This window comes from Falco peregrinus, chromosome 1 (assembly GCF_023634155.1).
Source record: "Falco peregrinus isolate bFalPer1 chromosome 1, bFalPer1.pri, whole genome shotgun sequence".
Classification (NCBI taxonomy): domain Eukaryota; kingdom Metazoa; phylum Chordata; class Aves; order Falconiformes; family Falconidae; genus Falco; species Falco peregrinus.
Window position 1 is genome coordinate 10439861 of NC_073721.1, and position 18915 is coordinate 10458775.

The 18915-nt window shown below is 44.9% G+C and overlaps 2 protein-coding genes across 5 annotated transcripts in view; one reads left to right on the forward strand and one right to left on the reverse strand.

The window, feature by feature from the left end:
- LOC101921879 (putative threonine dehydratase) overlaps nucleotides 1-3583 on the forward strand; it is a 52037-nt gene extending 48454 nt beyond the window's left edge. For 2 of the 4 annotated variants that reach the window (XM_055797797.1, XM_027795547.2), the window contains exon 11: nucleotides 293-3583. In XM_055797797.1, the coding sequence (XP_055653772.1) occupies nucleotides 293-391 (99 nt within the window). In that variant the 3' untranslated portion in view covers nucleotides 392-3583. The remainder of the gene's footprint in view (nucleotides 1-292) is intronic. The other 2 variants (XM_013304116.3, XM_027795548.2) reach the window with 1 other exon arrangement.
- Nucleotides 3584-8826: 5243 nt separating this feature from the next.
- TMEM254 (transmembrane protein 254) lies at nucleotides 8827-15835 on the reverse strand. The gene is made up of 4 exons (XM_055797847.1): nucleotides 15665-15835; nucleotides 13920-14023; nucleotides 12677-12736; nucleotides 8827-10420 (listed from the first exon to the last, which is right to left on the reverse strand). Exons 1-4 carry the CDS (start codon nucleotides 15770-15772, stop codon nucleotides 10300-10302), a joined length of 393 nt encoding a protein of 130 aa, XP_055653822.1. The 5' UTR covers nucleotides 15773-15835; the 3' UTR covers nucleotides 8827-10299.
- Between the last annotated feature and the right edge of the window lie 3080 nt (nucleotides 15836-18915).

Sequence of the window (18915 nt, forward strand, 5' to 3'; positions counted from 1 at the left end):
GCAGACAAGTATTTTGCCCAGGAGCCAGCAGAGGATCAGCCTATCTTAAATTTTGAAGGCAATAAAGTAGGGCTGTTGGAAGGTTTTAAGACGGCACGGAAGGGTTGGAAGAGCCCCAGATGTCTGCAATGTCAGTTCTCTTACCTGTGTAGACAGGGGGTGCGAGGTCCAGAGTTTTTTACTGTTGAACTGATCGTTTTGCTTTTACGAGTGTGTTTTAGGATTGAGTTGGAAATGCCTTTGTCCAAGATTGCCGCCATGCCGTCAGGAACGATCCTAATTCTTTTCCCAGGTCACCTGCACGGTGGAGACCAGAGACAAGATCCACACAGCCCAGCTGCGGAACGCGCTTTTGGAACGCTACCCCACAGCTGCCTGGACCGAGCGGTGATGGGCACGGTGGCCCTGGTCCTCCAACAAGTATCTTACAGAGCCCTAATCTTGAAGCATTCAGAACAAATATTATCTTTCAAAGCTGAACAGTTAGCAAATAGTTTCAGGATATTTATTTCCTGCTCAAAAAGTAGTGAATGGCCTTGGGAATTTAGTTAAACTCAAAATTTCAGCTTAGCTAAGGGAAACTTTTAGTCTCTGCTGGTGTTGGAATTCATTAATTCATTATCGGCTGGTGGTCTGGATGTTGGCTAGTGCGTAGGATCCAATGGTGTTCAATAAATGAGCAGGAAGAAGGTGTTTTTCTTTACATCTGACTATAGACCTCTCAAAGGTCTTTTGATTGTGATCCTGCTAGTTAAAGATATGCAGCTTCTTGTGCTGGACTTTGCCATACTACTAGTATAGGAATTTTCCATTTCCAAGCCAGAAGCAGTTCTCCATTTGCTAATGCTTCAGGAGGTATGTACTTGTGTGTGGGTGTAGGTTTGAACACACTTTTGTTCTGATCTTTGCTATCATGTGAGGAAAAACTATGCTAATAAAATGTGATTAACATACAAAACCAAAACAACTTGGAAGATAAAAGCCAATATTGTATTCTTTTTTTTTTTTTCCTCAAAGGGAAAATGATCCTATTTATAAAGTAAAGTTCCAGAATGTTGCAGCAATAAAAAAAATAAGGTATTCTGAGTATAATTAGACCTCACATGCAGAATACAATTGTAATCCTTCTCTCTGCTTTTGGAGACTCAGTACAAAAAGGAGCATATAAACTGGCTTGTGTTGCTTTTTATAAAGGGGTCTCTTCACCCATGCGAATTTTGTGATTAGCATTCTACTGATCATCTTAGTCTGCCTAAAACAGACTCTATCCACCTCGCCTGACAGATTAAGTACACTGTTAAGAGTGAAATACTTTTAAAGACCACATGTTAATAGCCAAAGGCAGTGCCGGGAGAAGAGGAAGCCTAAGTCTTAGGCACATGGCTAATGCAATTAACAAAGAACACGTTGACCCAGATACCATTTTCATCACTATGGGCAGAGATCCACTAATCAGGTAACAGAGGGGGATGGCAAGGAATGTAAGAGAAATTCAGGCCCACTGCCGAGTGCGCATACAACAGTCACTTTTTCGCTTGGGCAAAATTCAGTTTAAGGCCAGCTGCGACAGAGCTCCTATAGACCATTCCACATGGTTAAATTTAACCAGGATTGACCCAAATTTTTCTTGTAGGTATTTTAATGAGAGGTCTTAATCCTGCCTCTAGCATATCGAGTTGATAATTAAGTTATATTAAAATAAATATGATGTAGTTAGCAGTGCCCTAGAAAAGCTCAGCTGAACATCCAGCAAGGTCAGAGTGAGCATCTCCACGGGCTGCGTGGGATCAAATCGTTCCAGTTCCCACAGGCAGAGCTGGGTGAGCTGTCGCTAGGTGTCCAGGAAAACCAGCTTTTACTATAGCTTTTTCAGGAGATGCTGCAATCTCATAGTGATGCTCCTTTATTGTCATGCTATGATTTATAAATTGAGCTTCCATCTTCAGTCCTCCTCTGCAGTTTGGAACGGTCTGCGGGGATGTTTCCTTCCCTGGTGCTGCAGTAGGACACTTTTGGCTCTAAAGCACCACCAGCAAGTCACATGTGCGAGAGGAGATACCCTGGGGCGGGCGAAAGCTGTCCGTAGGCTAGGAAGGGCATCATCCAGAGAGTTGGAGCAACCAAAACAGAGGGTTCCTAGGGACTAGAAAGAATGAACCGCATATCCAATCTTATGCAGATCTCACTTTTATTTTACTTACTACTTAGGGATATCCAGCTATATCTATAAATTAACCTGCACCTGCACCGTGGGACGAAGGCAGCAGCATTCTGGCTATCTCTGCAGTACTTTTTTTCTGGGAAACAGTCTGTTCCTTCTTACTGTGTCTCATGAAGGAGCAGGAGTAGAGAAGAGACTCTCACATATGGTGGGCAAATCATAAAAGACCACTGACTTGCTGTGGTTTTGGAAGGACCATGTTGGTTTGCACGTGGAACTGAAAATTATTGATGCCCCAATGGTTAGTGTCTTTCCCTTCTTGCCATCCAGAATGATGGGTATAGGGCTTGGTCTCCAGAATGTGTCCTGTAAATCACAGCCTGGCAGGCACAGCTCCTTCCTTCGTGGTCAGAAGGGTTTAAGAAATCTGTATAGAAATAGGCGGTGATAGACCACGTACTGCGCATGTGCTGCTTCCACTGAAGCAAGCAATGAACCACATCATCAAAGAGCAGATCTGGGGATGTAAGAACACTATGAATAAGGGTCTAATTATTCTCTCGTCTCTTTTGGTAAAACTCTCAGGAAATTATGAGGATGTCTCAGGTATCTAATGAGAAGAAAATGGGACTTTATAACCAAAGTTCTCAGTAGTGGCCAACAGCTTCTGCTGTCTGAGTCCCTGCTTTATCATCCTGCATGATCCCAGACTTAATTTTTTAGAAGCTCAGAGCATTTACAACTTCTTTTCTGATCAGTGGGAACTGCATTTAGCAGATCTTCACAGAACAGGGGCAAGAGAGGTAGCGGGCGGAGCAATCAAGAATCAATGCACTCAGAATCACTGTCTGATTTTGAAAATGTGTTTTGGGGAGGGAAAAAAGAAAAAGGAAAATAAAAAGGAAAGTGATGTCTAGAAGATACTTAAAATGTCAAACAGGATATACGCTGTTTGGTTTTATTTTTATTGTACTAAGTATAAACATAAATTGTAAATCACTCTTCAGTGGTAAACTCTTTACATGAGAATATAATGATACCAGAATTGATTTCCAGTCTATATTGCTGTTACGCGAGTCTGTTGGCTTTAAAGTTAAAGTTAAATACTTGCAAGGGGGAAAAAAATTATCAAAATTAAACATTTAAATGAATTTATGTAATTGGAAAGAATACCAAAATATCTGTGCTGCTAACGTTTCTGCATTATGAAATGCAATAGGACTATGGCATTTCAAAGGCACAACAATTTTTAAATGCTTCACTTAATGAAGTATTTTTATATAAGGCATTCTTATGTACCTTAAAAAAAAAATCACTTTAATGATTATGTAAAAATGTCACAAATTGTTACATCAGCAAAATGTAAATCTAAGCATTGTATTTATTCAAAATATAATTAAAATTATGCTATGCCACCTCAGCAGTGAAAGATTTGTCATTCTCTCATATGGTACTAATAGCAGACTTGCATTAAGAATTCAGAGTTCATTATTTTTCCTTTCCCTGTCACAGACATTGACACGAGATCCGTGTCATTCTTGCACGGGAGCTCTGGGTGGCCAGGGGGTGGCCATGGCCAGGCAGGGCTGCAGCTCTGGCCCCGTGAGGATGGTGGGGACTGCCAGACCCCTCACCGGCCAGGCAGGGTGAGCGTCACTGCTCACCGGCTTGGAAGGAGATTCTGTTTCACATAGCGGGTCAGGTGCAAACGCTGCCTCGCGTGTGCCTGCCTGTGTCCTTGGGCAAGGTGCAGGGCCTGGGTGCGGAGGTGTCCTGGGCTGGGCTTGTGTGGGTGAGGGAGGGCCGCGATAAATGTGATGAATTGGATCCCAGAGGTGTTCGTCAGATATCATGACCTTTGGTAAACCCATCCTTCAATTTCAGGGTGCAGCAGCCCCCCTGCCAAAATGCCTGTTCTTGTCTCCAGTGGAAGAGGATGCTCTGACCTGGGTAATTCCACTAGAGTGAAGCTACTTGGCTGTGGGAGCAGCCCTGTGACCACATGGTTTGTCAGGCACACAGCACAACTTCTTCCAAGGACTGATGCAAACAAAGCATATCTTTAATTGAAACAAAACCTCTTTCCGCATTCATTCCTTAATTTCTTCCACCAGGTCCTGTTAGCTCTGGATTAACATCTAAAGCTCTGCCAGTACCCGCTTACACAGCATCAGGAGAAGCCCATCTCCCCACGCAGGTGGCACGTCCCCACGGGTGGCCCTGCCACCTACCCTGCTGCTTTCGGTAGGTTTAGGGACGTGCGTTCCTTCTTCCCCTCCCAAAACACCGTCAGTGCGTTTGACGTGCTGTATCACACTTCTGTTAGCTGCAGACCTAGGCGTGGGGTTTAGTGATGGGAAAAGGGAATTGCAAGATGCTAGGGTCGGGCTGTAATTCCTGCCAGTCATTTATTTGGTGGCCTTGGTTCTCCTGCCACCTTTGCTGTTCATTTAGCTGTAAGCAGCATGCCATGTATAGGATATTGAAGTTTGCAGAGTTTCGGTCAATTGCAAACTTCTGTTTTCATATGATCCTAACTTTTTGCTATGTGCCAACAGAGGGGGAATCCTTCTGAACATCATGCCTTCCTGAGCTGATGTCTTTCCCATTGTTCAAAAGCACTTCATTGATCGATCGATCGATTGATGCAAAATAAAGCTGCAGAAAAAAATCGAGGGCTGTTGTTGGAAAACATTCTAATAAAATATGAACGTTTTGAAGTAAATCAATAATGACCACTGACAATAACCAGCTGCCTAAGCCCACACAGGTGCTCTCTGTGAAGAAAGGAAGAGCCTGACCAGCCACAGCTGAGTGCATCCCCAGGAAGGATATGAGGGGCTTGCCCTGCCCCGGGCAGGAGGGGTGTGCTGTTGGAGGGGTTCAGCTCTGCTGCTCATGTCTGCGAGCTCTTCTAAATGCAGGTACTTTTATTTGCTTTTTTTTTCCTAGTCCTGTAGCTATGAAGTTTTAAATCTTTCACACTTCTGAAATTTGTGGAGAAGGGTGTTGTTTGCCTGCTGTTGTCCTTTTGATAATTGTCTGTGGTGTTTTCAGAGGGATATTTTACCTTGTGTGGTTTCTAAACTTGGTATGTTCTCCCTGTCTATTCCCTCAAGGGGCACCTAAGAGTTTTTTTCTTTGAGAGAACAGTCTTGAAGAACACTGATAAATGATACAGCGGTGTTCTTTATGCCTCTCCTCTTCTCCTCCCCAGTTGTGCACATGTTGTAGTTTATGTTTGGGGTGGTAGGGGCCTCGTAAGGTCTAGTATTGTGTGTGGATTGTGTCGTATTATTACTTCTCCTCTGAAGAGTGACAATAGAGGTTTGACAACAACAAATGTTGATGTTTGAGGGTTTTTTAATTACTATTTATTTTCCTTTTGACAAACGTGACAATTTTTTGAGCCGTGTGCCTTGCATACAGGCACCGGTCTGAATAAGTGTGTTGCTGAGAAGATAAACAGAATGTGTAGGCTGTCAGCTGTATGCCAGAAGTTTTCATTCAGTTCCCAACTGAGTGGAGTCACTAAAACAAACCTTCTAGAAATACCTCTTTATTTTGTATGTGGAGATCACCTGCTGGGAGGCAGGGGAATACAAATGTGCAAGCTTATAATTAATTAACAAGCGTAAAAGCAAAGGATTTCTTAAACTGTGTAGTCTAGTAAATAGCGGTGAGACTGGCAGCCTCATTAACAAAGGCTCATATACAACAGTACTGTAATTAAAAAAAAAAAAAGGAATTGATGATCCCCTCTCCCTATTCAAACATGAGGAATAAATACAGAAGGAAGTAGTTCAGATTTTCTCATTCATGGAAACATTACTGCATTAGCTCCTTGGTTGGTTGTGTTGGTGGTTTTTGTGGGTTTTTGTTTTTTTTTTTTGCAAAGGTCATTTACCCGAAAACTTTACAATCGGTGACCTAGCAGCTTCCGTAACACGTTCCTCTAAAATCTACTGTAGTTTGGGGGGGGGGGGGGGGGGCTCTGCAGTTTCTGCCACCTGCCTCGGAGATGGTGCCAGAATGCCCACAAGCAGCAGACTGTTGGACTTCAAAGCCCTTGCCTATGGTGGGGAAGTGTCCTTCAGACTCTGCCAATGGTCAAGGAGGCTGTTCCCCCAGCTTTAACTGGGCTCTGTTGCTCTTCAGGGGACCAGCTGCTGGGCAAATTAAATGTCCGTAATTAACTACCCCATGGGTATTTCCAAAGGCTGGCCCAGCTGACTCCTGTCACGTTTAGAAAAATCTAGGTCAGCACGACAGAGAGGCAAAGCAAGACAACGTGTGCTCCTAAGGGAGGTTTTTCGTTGCTCCCTTGCAAAAATGAGCTGCAGCCCTTAGGGCTTGAGAAGTTTCTTGGAACCAGCTGGGAGGCATCTCGCCGCCTCCGTTCAGGCTTGGCAAAGCTGCTGAGCTGATGCTGCATTTCATGGCCCAGCTTCACATCAGCAGAGCTTGATCTGAGCCGTGATCTGCCAAATGGGCTGATCTGGATTACTCGCCTTACTTTAAGAAATAATTACGCTCATTTCCACATATTCCCGTGTATTATGACTGAAAGGTGAAAATGGATCTGGGCGGGTTCTTTGTGATTTCTCCTGCAACGAAGCCACCGAGCAAACACAGCATGAAAGCGCTGTTGTAAGCAATGCCGTTATTTGTGACCTGTATGAAATAATTCCTTTTGATTACTGATGCAGGTCAAATAAATAACAACTTTTTTGTATATGCCTAGAAAAAACAGGCACTGTTATACATTTTCTTGGCATCTACTTTATTAGCAAAAGCATACCCAGTTTTGTGCGTCGGCTCTCATACCGAGGTGGGTTTTCCTTATGTTTTCAATTTGAAATAGATGGCTGAACAGGTTTTCTCTTCAGTGCTGTCAACAGCCTAGTCAGCAGGAATGTCTGTCCTGAAAGACCTTTCTCAATGTCAGCTTAGCTTTCTTGGTAATTTACCTTATTTAGTGGTGGTCTTGAATAGTAAAAGCCCTTCTATAAGTTTCATTTGGTTTTCTTTTGGTGGGAAGTAACATTTTGAATTTTGAATATTTTTTTTTACAGTCAAGTACTAACATTTGCAAGTGTTTTCTTTTGGCAAGCCGGGTGGGTCGGGTGTTTGAGCTGAATGTGAAGGTACACTTCTGTTGCTCTCCCCTTTTGTTGTGGAAAGGTATTTTGATTGCAGTGGAAAGAACTGCTCTAGGCGGTTAAGAGCCTTCCTTTATGGTCCCTGTTCGGGTGGCCTGGAGAAATGCTTATGCCTGGTGTAGCCAGCACTGCTGCTTCCGAAGAGCCTGTTCCCCCGTGAATGTATGTCTCTTTATGGGCTCAGTGAGTCACAGGCCTGGCTCATACTTCTGCTGGCTTTTTGTAACCATAGCCTTGTACACTATGGTATGCTTATTTTGCACCGCATTAGGGACACTATAAACAAACACTCAGAAACGGTATCTTGGTGTTACTGTCCATCTTGTCATTCTGCAGGTTTTTCTTTTCCTCATGGCTAGTCAGCAGTGCTTACCCCGTGCTCCTCAGGTTTGGAGTTGGGGATCTCGTGGGCTTCACAAACCTCAGAAGCTGCTTACAGCTCTGGGACAGACACTGAGAGTAAATACCTTGGGGTTTGGTTTTTTTTCTTTAACCAAGTGGGAAAACTGAACCGCTGCCAGGCAAGGGTAGGGAAGAGAAAATGTTTGAAGGTAGACAAATACAATGTAATCAATGTAATGCCATCTCTAAGAACTGTGGCAAGCAGTTCACAACAACCTCCACAGAAGAGAGCTTGAGATCGGTGAAGCTAAAAAACCAAACACCGACCAACCAACCTCCAGCGAGGCTTCAAAAAATTCTGCTGATGCCAGTATCTGGCTAACAGTTGTTCTAACTTGGAAATGTTTTTGAATTGAGGCAGTTATAAAGTGACTGCCGCTTTTTTTTTTTTTTACTTTTATAGCTTCCTTGGGCTGCACTGAGGAAGCTTTTACCATCAGCTTTCTAAAAGGAAGCCCTTCCAATTAAGTTGACTCTAGCAGTTAGCTTGTCGGAGCTGTGATTTATCCATAGCTGTTCCCCAGCCCTCGCGGAGGAGCTGTGAAGGTGAGCCTGACACATTCAGCACGCAGAACACCTGGGTGGGAAAGCTAGTGTCATAGTTCTGGCCTTATCTACAGCTTCACTGATGGAAAGTGAATAGTGGGAAACAAGAACTGAGAAAAATGCCAATTAAGAAGAAAAAAGTCTTTTACCACCTTTCCGAAGTATTTAACTAGCCTCGGCATCATTACGGCTTTTTTTCTATACAGGAATGCTATCATGAAAATATTGAACTGAAGTTAGTCCATTTATCCCTTCACATTCTGAAGTTAATGCTCGTTACACACTCAGAGTTCACCTTGAAGCACAAAGTATCATACCTATGTGTGTTTTAGTGCCGTGGAGGTTAGTGGGTTTGTTTTTGTAGACAAGTCACAGGGCTACCTCGCTCTGTTAGAAACAGGTAGAAACCAGGCTTCTGTGGGCCTTACTCTAGAAAGCATGCAGCCAGCTGATCCTGTATGTTCCAAGGATGAATAACAATACCGCTGTAAAAGCGATGCTTATATATTTTGTTTGCTTATTTATTTCCAGGATAAATTCAAAAGAAAACCAAACTACTTTTTTAAAATCTTTATTCCAGGGTCACAGACTAAGATACAAGGTTAGACAGTAACACATAGCTTGGGCTCTTGACATTCCTGTTGGATTTCTAGCCACTAAACATGAATTTCTACTTCTCTACAAAATGTTAATGTTACCAGTTCACCATTTAACAATAATTAAAAAAAAATAACCCAAACCAAACCACCATTTCAAACGCTTCAGTTCTCCATGCTTTTAGTGCCTCCTAAAAAGCAAGAACTTAATGTACCTGTGCTTGAGCAAGACTTCTCCATCAGAAGCATTACAGTTTGTAGGTGCTGCACAAGGCGTAAGTTTGTTACCGCCTTGTGGAGCTCTTCATGAGAGGAAGAACCACCTTTTCTCGTCCTATCTTCCAGAACAGCAGCATCACAGGTGGTGTGGTAAAACTCCTCCCCACACCATAGTTAGTATTTTAAATAGTTATTACTTTTTCAAGTGCTAAAACAAGACAGGCTAAACTTGTTCAAATATTCAAAAGCAAAAGACTGTTTGACAGAAGGCTCCCTATACATACAGAAGTGCTCTGAGGGGTGCTTAAGATGGTCTCTCAACCACAGATTTCAGGACATCATCTGGGAAACAGTGGTCTATGTTTTCTTGCTACATCCAATTTCATTCACAAATACAAAATTTTCAGCTAGATTTTGGAATGCTAATTGATTTTTTTCTTGGATAATAAATTACTACTTAGAAATGCTGCCCTCAAACCTACGGGATTACTACTTTATGCTATGCTAACTCAAAAACTGAAGTCTTCATTCAAAAGATGAGGTCGTGCTGCATAAAACTTAAGGCACATGTATTAAACCAAGTCGAAGTGCTTTATGTATCCAAGCTCATCACTGCGCCTCAACCTGAACTGAAACTTGGTCTTTTTCATGTGCCTGCAGCAATACAGTAGTGTGTCCTTTGTCAAAGAAAATAAGGTGACAAAACAGAGTACAAAGACCAGGCTCTAACAACAAAGCAGCAGCCAGTAAAACATCCTGTATAAAAAAACTACAGGTAAATTTAAATCGCATCACGAAACAGGTGCAAGTTGCCTTGTGGCTGTAAATAACTCTCCCTGTTGCAGAAGAAAAATCCTTCACATGAAAAGGTAATTTATCAACCACTGCTACCAGGTGTCAAGGACATTCCAGTGACAGAGTATACACTCTATGTCAAAAACTGTAGAGGAGCAACTTTTGGCTTCTTGCATAATAAATGGGATTAAATTTTACCAGTGCCAAGGCTGAAGGGCTGAATTTCTAGTGAACTATCCACAGGGTGCTGTGAATTATAATTGTCTCAGTAGTAAGAAGAGAGTTATTTGGGCAGAAGGGCACTGCATCAGGTAGCAGGAATGTAATTTAGCTAATTACAGCACCTAGACATCTAAGTGAGGATGTTTTTGGGAAGATGAGGATGAAGAATGTGAGAAGTAACTTCTTTCACTGCCTTCTAGTAGTGCTTCTTGGCTGAAGGTTTGTAAGACACCAGAAGACCAAAGGAAGCATACCCAAATAAAAGTGTCTGAATGAACCATTGAAACTGAATTGCCGGGTCAGTGATTCCTTTAGATCTGTAACATTAACAAAAAGCATAAAATATGTCAAAACACTTAGGGTCTTGCAGACTGTACTGTGACACTTACAAAGCAAGGTTAGATATCTCTCCCAATCCCTGATACATCATATTTGATTAGAATTTCAATCTAATGAGACTTATTTCCCATACTAACTAAACATACCAGTTCTTGTGATTTTGGTGGATTTCAAGCTATCTGTTGAATAAAGGCTCTTTCAGAGATTTCATTCGTACAATTTCCTCAATAATATATGAACTGCAATCTCAGCTGATGCTATTTGAAATGACTTATCCTAGAGGTTTATATGCAAAGAAATTAGAGTAGATTAATGCTGATCTTAATACACAAGCCTGTATATAAATTCTTGTTGCCTACAGTCCCTGAAAGTAGACTGAATGTCAGCAGGGCAAAGCGGCCTGACAGTTACTGTGCTATGCGGGGTGGAGAAGCACTGTTACCTGCATCTGTGGCTAGAAAAATACAGGTACAGGGGCTGAAGACACCAGACTTGTTTTATGAGAAGGGACCTTCCTCTGCCAGTTAGCTTTAACTTAGCATATCGGAATTTTCCCGTATATTACAGAAAATATAACTTTTTCCGCCTCTCTGAGAAATGCTGATTTGTCAGAGAAGACTATGTATAAACATGATAGCAAAACCAGAAGATTTCACATTTCCAGTACACAATTGCCAAGCGTAACTGCTCCAACTCACTGGTTTACAAGGGAGCTCCCTCTACTGACCTTTGCTAGAACAGTTCAGCTGTTTGTTGTTCCATAGTCTCTACACATACAAAATGCTTCTGTAGCAAGTGTTAATTAACACATTTCTTAATGTTCACTCTTGAATTCTTACCAGCTGTGAAAACATGTTTTTAATAATCCCAGCTGCAGTGTTTCCAAATAAGTGCAGAAACTAGAAAACCAGGGCTTAAGAAATTGACCTGCTTATATAGAGCAAGCTTACTTGAATAGACCATACACAGAAATACAGGCCAACAGCCAGCGACAGTGCTACTGTTAACCAATTTGTATCTGCTTCCTCACTAGTTATTCCTCATGCCCCCTTTGTGATGTTCGTAAGTAGGCGTTGCTTTTTCATCAGTAGACAGTACAGGGTGTTTGGTGCCCAGGCTAACGTATGGCTGTTTTGTAAGCTACAGAAGTATGGCTGCAGAGATGGTGACAGGCAGGCAAACGATGCTTTTATGGGCCGTAACGCAAATTCTGTAAAACCTCATTACAATACACCCATTTGGTATGTTCACGGGTAATCTAGTTCCCTAAAACTTTAAAAAATCACCTTAAGCCTATATACCCATCTGCAGAATCGAAGTTCTAACTTTAAAGCTTCATAATTTAAGACTGAAGCCTGGTAAAAGAATTATTATTAACTCCCATTCTGAAGAGAAAGTGTTCATCCATATTCTACTACCTCGAGAGCCACCTTAAATAGCTTTCCATGGAACAAAATCCCTTTGTGTCCAAGCGATGTTACCAAAGAAGCCTGTGACACCTGTACACTGAACTAAATGAAGTTGAAAACCACTGTTTTTACAATGGCAAATGAACTGGCCATCTACTCTGTAGAGCATGAAAACAAGTACCTACATTCTTCTGAATTATTAAAAACAAAATTCAAATGAACAGAAGGACGATGTGTTCGGACAGCATAGCTTTCCAAACAATTTGCTATCCTAACATAAGACTTAGTTGGCTTTACTTTTATAGTCTGGTTAGTCAAAGTCTTCTATCCCACAAACCTGCATATACAAGGAGATCTTAAGTAGTCCCCAATAGAAACGTCCAATTGTATTCTCACAATATAGATGTAATCACTTAAGCAGGTAATTAGCAGTCTTAAAATTCTGATGAGGTAAGAGCTGATGAAGTTGTGAGTTATCAGACTATTTCTACACCACCTATTGTTCCCTCCGCTTCCTGCGGCACAGTGTTACCCAGCACGCAGTGAGTTCACAGGCAGACGGACAAGCTCTGACAAGGTTTGCTGCTGCCAGTTCTGCAAGTTGCTGTCCCTTACTTTTGCCACCCTGTACAGCAGTAACCACCAGCAAAATTTCCAGTAAACTCTTGTGGACAGCAAATGATCACTGCCGCAAGAATTTCATTAGTGTCCTCTGAATTAATATTGCTGCTGGGAACCACTGAAATCAGTAGGTAGCTTGTATCGCTTCTATCAGAAATCCTTTTCAGAGAACCTCTGTTGGGGTGAGGGGAGATAACAACTTACTGGCATAACTTAACACCGTAGAAGGCTTCTACTATGTGAATCAACCAGGATACCCAGAACCTGATAAAAAGAAAATAGGGTTTATTTTGTTGAAAATTAGGGAGAAGACTGTTGTATCCAAGATGTGTTATACAGAGAATGTAAAACTGGAAGCACAGAAGTAACATCTCACTTTAACCTCGAAAATGAGGAGTGTTTTTTATCTTGGAAAAAAAAACCCCATGCATGCTCTTAAAAGAAATTTAAGTCCACTGAGAAAATGAGAGGAACTGTAACTTCTGCAATATGCCTTGACCTGCTATTTCAAGTATCTGCTGCATGTTTCCAGAACTTTCAGCACTTAAACCAAAAAGCAGAATGCTTTGTGAAAGCAGTACAAGTTAATCTTCAAGTGCGCAAAATCTATCCTTTTACTTACACAGGTATTTTTAGCGGTCCTGATGAGTTTAGATTTAGTTCTATGAAAAAACCTGTGTATATAGAATCAGAATATAATATGACTTGATTACTCAAACTTGGTCTAGAAACTTTCATATGGAAGCTTTTTATTAAAAAAGTTACACAGGATATTCAGTTAAGATCAATTCAATGCGTTGCTAAAGCAAAAAGATGCTCTTAGCAGAGATGAAGGCTTATCTTCTGCATGATGCATGGTAAACAAAACAAGAAAGTCTTGCTGTATTTACAGGAAATGAGAGACTGGTTTCAAGGAAATGTTCTCCAGCTCTTTTGTTAAGATAACAAATACTAAGTTTTGTAACCCAGCAAAACTTAGTAGTATGCCATTTCTTCCAGCAGGTCATTTCTCACAGGGACAGGATCAGGAGAAGTTAGTAGCAGGGTAGAAAGCATTATTTAATTGAAGCTGGAAAAAGAAGAGTCCTACAGAAGGAACTAAGCTACTTGAGTAAAAATTTGCCAAAAAAACCACTTTAGGAAGCGTTACAGATAGAAGTTTATATATGGACTAGTAACTGTCTCCAAAAGTAGGATCTTAATTTTTTCCCCCTTTCTCACTATAACAACACAAATGCTGAATTCTAACTTTTATATTAGTCTTAGCCTGTCTAGTCTTCTACATGCTTATTACCCCACACCCTTAGTTGTAATGAGCTTGAAAGGAGAGCTCTTTAGATGTAATTAACTGGGTTACAGGAAAGCTTGTTAACACAGACTAAGCAGAAGAGTCAGAGACAGGCAACAGGAGAGATGCAAAATAATTACACAGTCAAATATAACTTACCCATAGCATACCCATTTGTGGTGGTTTTCCACTAAATAATTAAGGAAGCTACCAAATATTCCCAAATAACTATAAGGTATAGTTGAAGGCCAAAGCGTTACCCACTTAAAAAAAAAAAAAGAGAGTTAGGTTACTTCAGGGTAGAATTATTATCAATGTACCCTTCCAAGTAGTTTTCTTTTTGCTCCCCTCACCCCCGCTTCTGTCAAACATGATTTAGGGCTCATCTATTCACAGTATTTCAACGCCTTCATTCCATTAACCTTGTCCAAGACCCGTATTCTTCAACACGATCACTGGCTTTCTAAAGCACATGTAAAAAGATTCAAACCTATAAAATTTCTTTTCCTTGACATAAAAGATGCTGAAGTGGCAAGTTTAAGGTTGCCATCTGTGAACCAGGAGTGCATATCTGCACATTAAGTGGCATTTAAGTTGTAAGCTCATTACCTATTACACACAGCAGCAGCAAAAAATACATTGTCTCTGTCCTGAAGAAGTTAATCTGATGTAACTGATCTGACTAGACTGAGGAGGAGGAGTAATTATTTATCTGTAGGGGGTAAGTCTTTCCTCTGTTCTCTTAAAAAAAAGAAAGTATTAAGATTTTCTTCTGTTTTGAACAGGGGACAGAGAATAATTGAGCACGAAGCCCAAAACCAAAGATGCACGTAGTGTTCAGATATTTTTCCTGTTGCTAACTTGTCCACAATGTTTATCACTCACTGTCTACCTTTATTTTAACAACCTGTGGAGGAGAAGCAGGGCATCAGTGAGCTGTGCACTTCAGTCCACTGGGGATACAAGGTAAACAGTGAAGTTATCCTTCCTCTGGTGTTTTTCACCATTGCAGTTTCTAGCTATGTAAATTTGGCTATGCCAAGGATGTGGCAAGATGGCTTTAAACAAGGAATTTGCTTAAAGCTCATTCTGTTTCTTGAAACAGTCCGAAAGCTGTTTTGTGAGCTGTTTGGCCTGCCTTGACCGTCATTTCTTCAGTGGTGGTTCTTATGTGTAGAAAATCCATGCAAACAGAAGAAAAACTACAACGTGGAAGTTAATGGATGACCTTCATAAACTTGTCAGATACATCAAAACTGTCATTAATCCCATTACTGCAATAATCTGACCTATTTTAGCTGACATCCATTTTTAGAAATTAAGACAACATGGTAACTGAACTGGTCTGGTTTCCAACAACACTACCAGTTAGCACGGTCTGTAACTAAAACCATCCCTTGTCAATGCACCTTATTTACTGATACAACCCATAGCTGCCCTGGAGCTGGTTTCAGGGATGCACAAGCGGCTCCAGCGTGCGAGGGCCGCAGCACCGCGGTGGCTGGGATGGCGCCCGGGGACCCTGCACGCCTCGCTCCGGAATTCAGTCCAATGGGGTTTATTCACTGAATGCCTTCAATTCAATTTCTTTGATGTTTTTTCCCCTCCTCTGTACTCCTATTTTATGTTTTTCCTCTCAACTTCCTTCACAGATCAGTACAGCCGCCGCACCAGCCTGCCCTGCCCAAGGCAGCGTTTTTAGCGTCCTCTCTCTCCCGGTCTCTGGCAGAAGGCGCCCCCCAGGAGGCTGGGCCCACCCGGGGAGCCCGTTCCACCAGCCCGGCGCTCCCCGAGCCCCGCCGCGGCGGCAGGCGCCGCAAACCCGCGGGGGGCCCGGCCGGTCCCTCGGCCCCGGGGAGCAGAGCTGCTGCGGGCCGCGCCTCCCCGCCCCGCTCGCTCCTTACGCCGAGCACGATCATGCCGAAGGTGATGGCGATCATCCAGATGAGCCGGGAGCGCTGGAAGTGGCAGCTGCCATCGCGGAGCCGCTCGGAGCCCGTGCCCGCCGCCATCGCGCCGCCGCTCTGCGGGCCGGGTGCCGCCGCCGCCGCTAAGGCCGGGGCGCGGGGGGCGGGGCCGGGGCCGCCCCGCCGGTACCACTGTGCGCGGCGGGGGGGCGGCCCGGTCCACACCTGGGCGGCGGGGGGGGTCGGTGGGGCGGGTGATGGGAGTCGGTAACGCGGCTGTGCTGGGAGCAACCTTATGCGGCGGATGGCGGTGCCGGGAACGGGCCCAGCCCGCGGCCGCCATTAGCGGGGGCGGCAGCAACCCCGCCGCGGTGCCCGGTGTCCCCGTCCGTGAGGGGGCGCCGGCGCAGCCCGGCCCCTCAGGAGGGAAATGCGGTTACGGAGTAGCGCTGAGCTTTTCGGCTGGGCTCCAGACGCGCTAGGGACAACGGCCCCGCTTCGGGGGGGGGGGGGGCGGGCGCGACAAACTGGAAAATGTACGAAATCAGTTACGGTTCGGGCTGCGCCGAGCGCTCCGGGGCACCGCGGGAGTCAGGCCCCCACGCTCCCTCCGCCCGCCTTCCCCGGCCTGGGCGCCGCGCCGAGGGCGCCCTCTGGTGGCGCGGGAGCGGCGCCGGGGTCACTGCGGGCCTGGGGCAGAGCGGCTGGGAAGGGCCCGGTGGGGAAGGGCCTGGGGGGGCTGGCTGGCGGCCGGCTGGGCAGGAGCCCCCCGCCTGCCCAGGTGGCCCAGGAGGCCAGCGGCACCGGGCTGGTGCCCGAAACAGCGTGGCCAGCAGGCCCGGGGCAGGGACCGTCCCCCTGCGCTCGGCACCGGCGAGGCCGCCCCTGGAACGCTGTGTCCAGCTGTGGCCCCGCACGGCCAGAGGGACGCAGAGGGGCTGGAGCGTGTCCAGAGCCGGGCTGGGGAAGGGGCTGGGGCACCCGTGGGATGGGGGGCGGCCGGGGGGGCTCAGCCTGGAGAGGAGGGGGCTCGGGGGGGCCTTATCGCTCCCTGCAGCTGCCTGACAGGGGCTGTAGGCAGGGGGGGTCGGGCTCTGCTCCCAGGGAACAAGGGACAGGACAGGAGGGAACGGCCTCAGGTGGCACCGGGGGAGGGTTAGATTGGGTGTGAGGGGACATGTCTTCACCGAAAGGGTGGTCAGGCACTGGAACGGGCTGCCCGGGGAGGTGGTGGAGTCACCGTCCCTGGAGGTGTTTAAAAGCCGTGCAGATGTGGCACTTAGGGACATGGTTTAGTGGTGGGCTTGGCAGTGCCGGGTTAGTAGTTAAGACCTGATGATCTCAAGGGTCTTTTCTAACCTAAATGATTCTATGCCTTTTAAATCCATGCCCAAAGTTTGTGCCGAAATCAGGAGACGGGCCGAGCTCTGAAGAAGTGCCCAGGACTGCCCCGTGCAAGGAGCCCTGCCCGGGCACCCAGCGCCTCTACGGGCACGAGGCGGCAGTTGTACTGGAAGGGAAGGAAGAGGCCAGTAACCGCGAGCAGGCTGGCCGTGCGGCGGGCGAGCGGGCTGGAGAGGGCAGGCATACGCGGGAAGGAGAGGGGCCGTCAGTAGCTGGGGCTGGTGGGCGGCGAGGTGGCGGGAGGGGGAAGGTGCTGCTGCCCCGGCCATGGGTTGTGACCCGCCGCTGGGGACGGGGAGTCAGATCTGCCCCTTCCCACTGCCCCTTGGAGGGGGACGTGCATCCCAGCTGCTCGTGCATCTCCGTGGACATTTGCTAACAAAGACTGGCTTTGGTGGCCAAAAGCAGCCAGGTGAGGTCAGAGGCAGTGTCCCCTTGTCCCTTCTGCCACGCTCCGGTGAAGACTTGCCCGCACGGTGTCATCTTGGGCAGAGGAGGGATAGCTGGCTTACTCTTCTTTCTCCTTCACCACCAATAACTGATTTACCTTTTTATTAACATTAAGTGATGCTCTTCCTGGCCCGGACAGGCCATGGTCACAAAACCAGCTAGCCCATCATGTGGCCCACCAGAAGGGCCAGTCTTCATGTGTGACAGCAGCCCGACTCGCTGCCAGCCTTGTAGACACAGGTAGCTCTACCAGCCCTGGGCGTCTCCACAGCCTCGGACTTGAAAGTGAAATAGTTAATGAAGACAACCCCCTTGACAGACCTTTTGTGGGGGTGGACTTTCAGCCTTTCCATATCGAGGGCAGTGTCTTTGACCTGGTTTTTTTAAAAAGGCTGTTTCTCTTGACAAAAAGAGGAGTCTTTGGAGTATTTAAGAAGCTGAATATAGTTTTGGTTTTCATAATTTAAAGCCAGAAGTCCTGTAGCATCATCTAGTGTGGCCAGCACAGGCCATTAAGTATTACCTTGTTTCTCTGAATTGAGCTCAGTAACTTGTACTTAAAGCATACTTTTCAAGGGGTGTGTTACCTTGAAAACAAAAGCCGTCAAAAGACAGAGAATCCACTGCTTTCAATGATTAGTCTTTCTTGTGTTTCTTAGGGGTTGTGCATACCTAATAACAAATTTTGAGGGACTCATTTTCACAAATTAGTTGAAAAGCTTGCTCTATCATATTTTGCAAAAAGTTTGCATTTATGCCTTCATATTTTGGACCAATAAGTTAGCTACTTTTGTGGCTTCAACACTGCAAATGTTATTTGCCAGTGAATTGCATTTATTGACGAGTATAATCTCAATTAGAAACTACAAATCCCAAACAGTGTTATGTGAATTATTGAAAAAACGCAAACCCAATTTACTTTGCCAAGTTTCCAGGAAACAAAACTATTTCTGCATGCTTTACTTCACCGTAATTTCTGAGTTTTCTACTTTTTTCCTTTCCTTTTCTGTTAATCGGTGCCACAAAGTGACTGAATGAAGACCTGGCAGGCTGTTACGAGTTGGCAGCTCCCGACAGCATACTACACACTAAAATGTCACCAAGGCTGAGTGTAGACAGACGGCTTGGGCTGCTCTGTCCATGCTTACTAGAAGCCAGATTTCAATTTATAGTTTGGAACACGTATTTCTGTTGTTACAGGATTAACACAGCTCGGTGTTCTTCCTCAGGCCTTTCCTGTGCTAGAGAACATGCAGATATTGGTAGCTAGTGGTCGGCACAGCTTGCCATCACGGTGACAGGGCTCTGTAAGCATTTGAGGCAGGCGAGCTAATCTAGCTTTACCTTGCTTCAGGCTGCAAGATTGCTAAACTGAGTCTATTTTTATAGTAGTC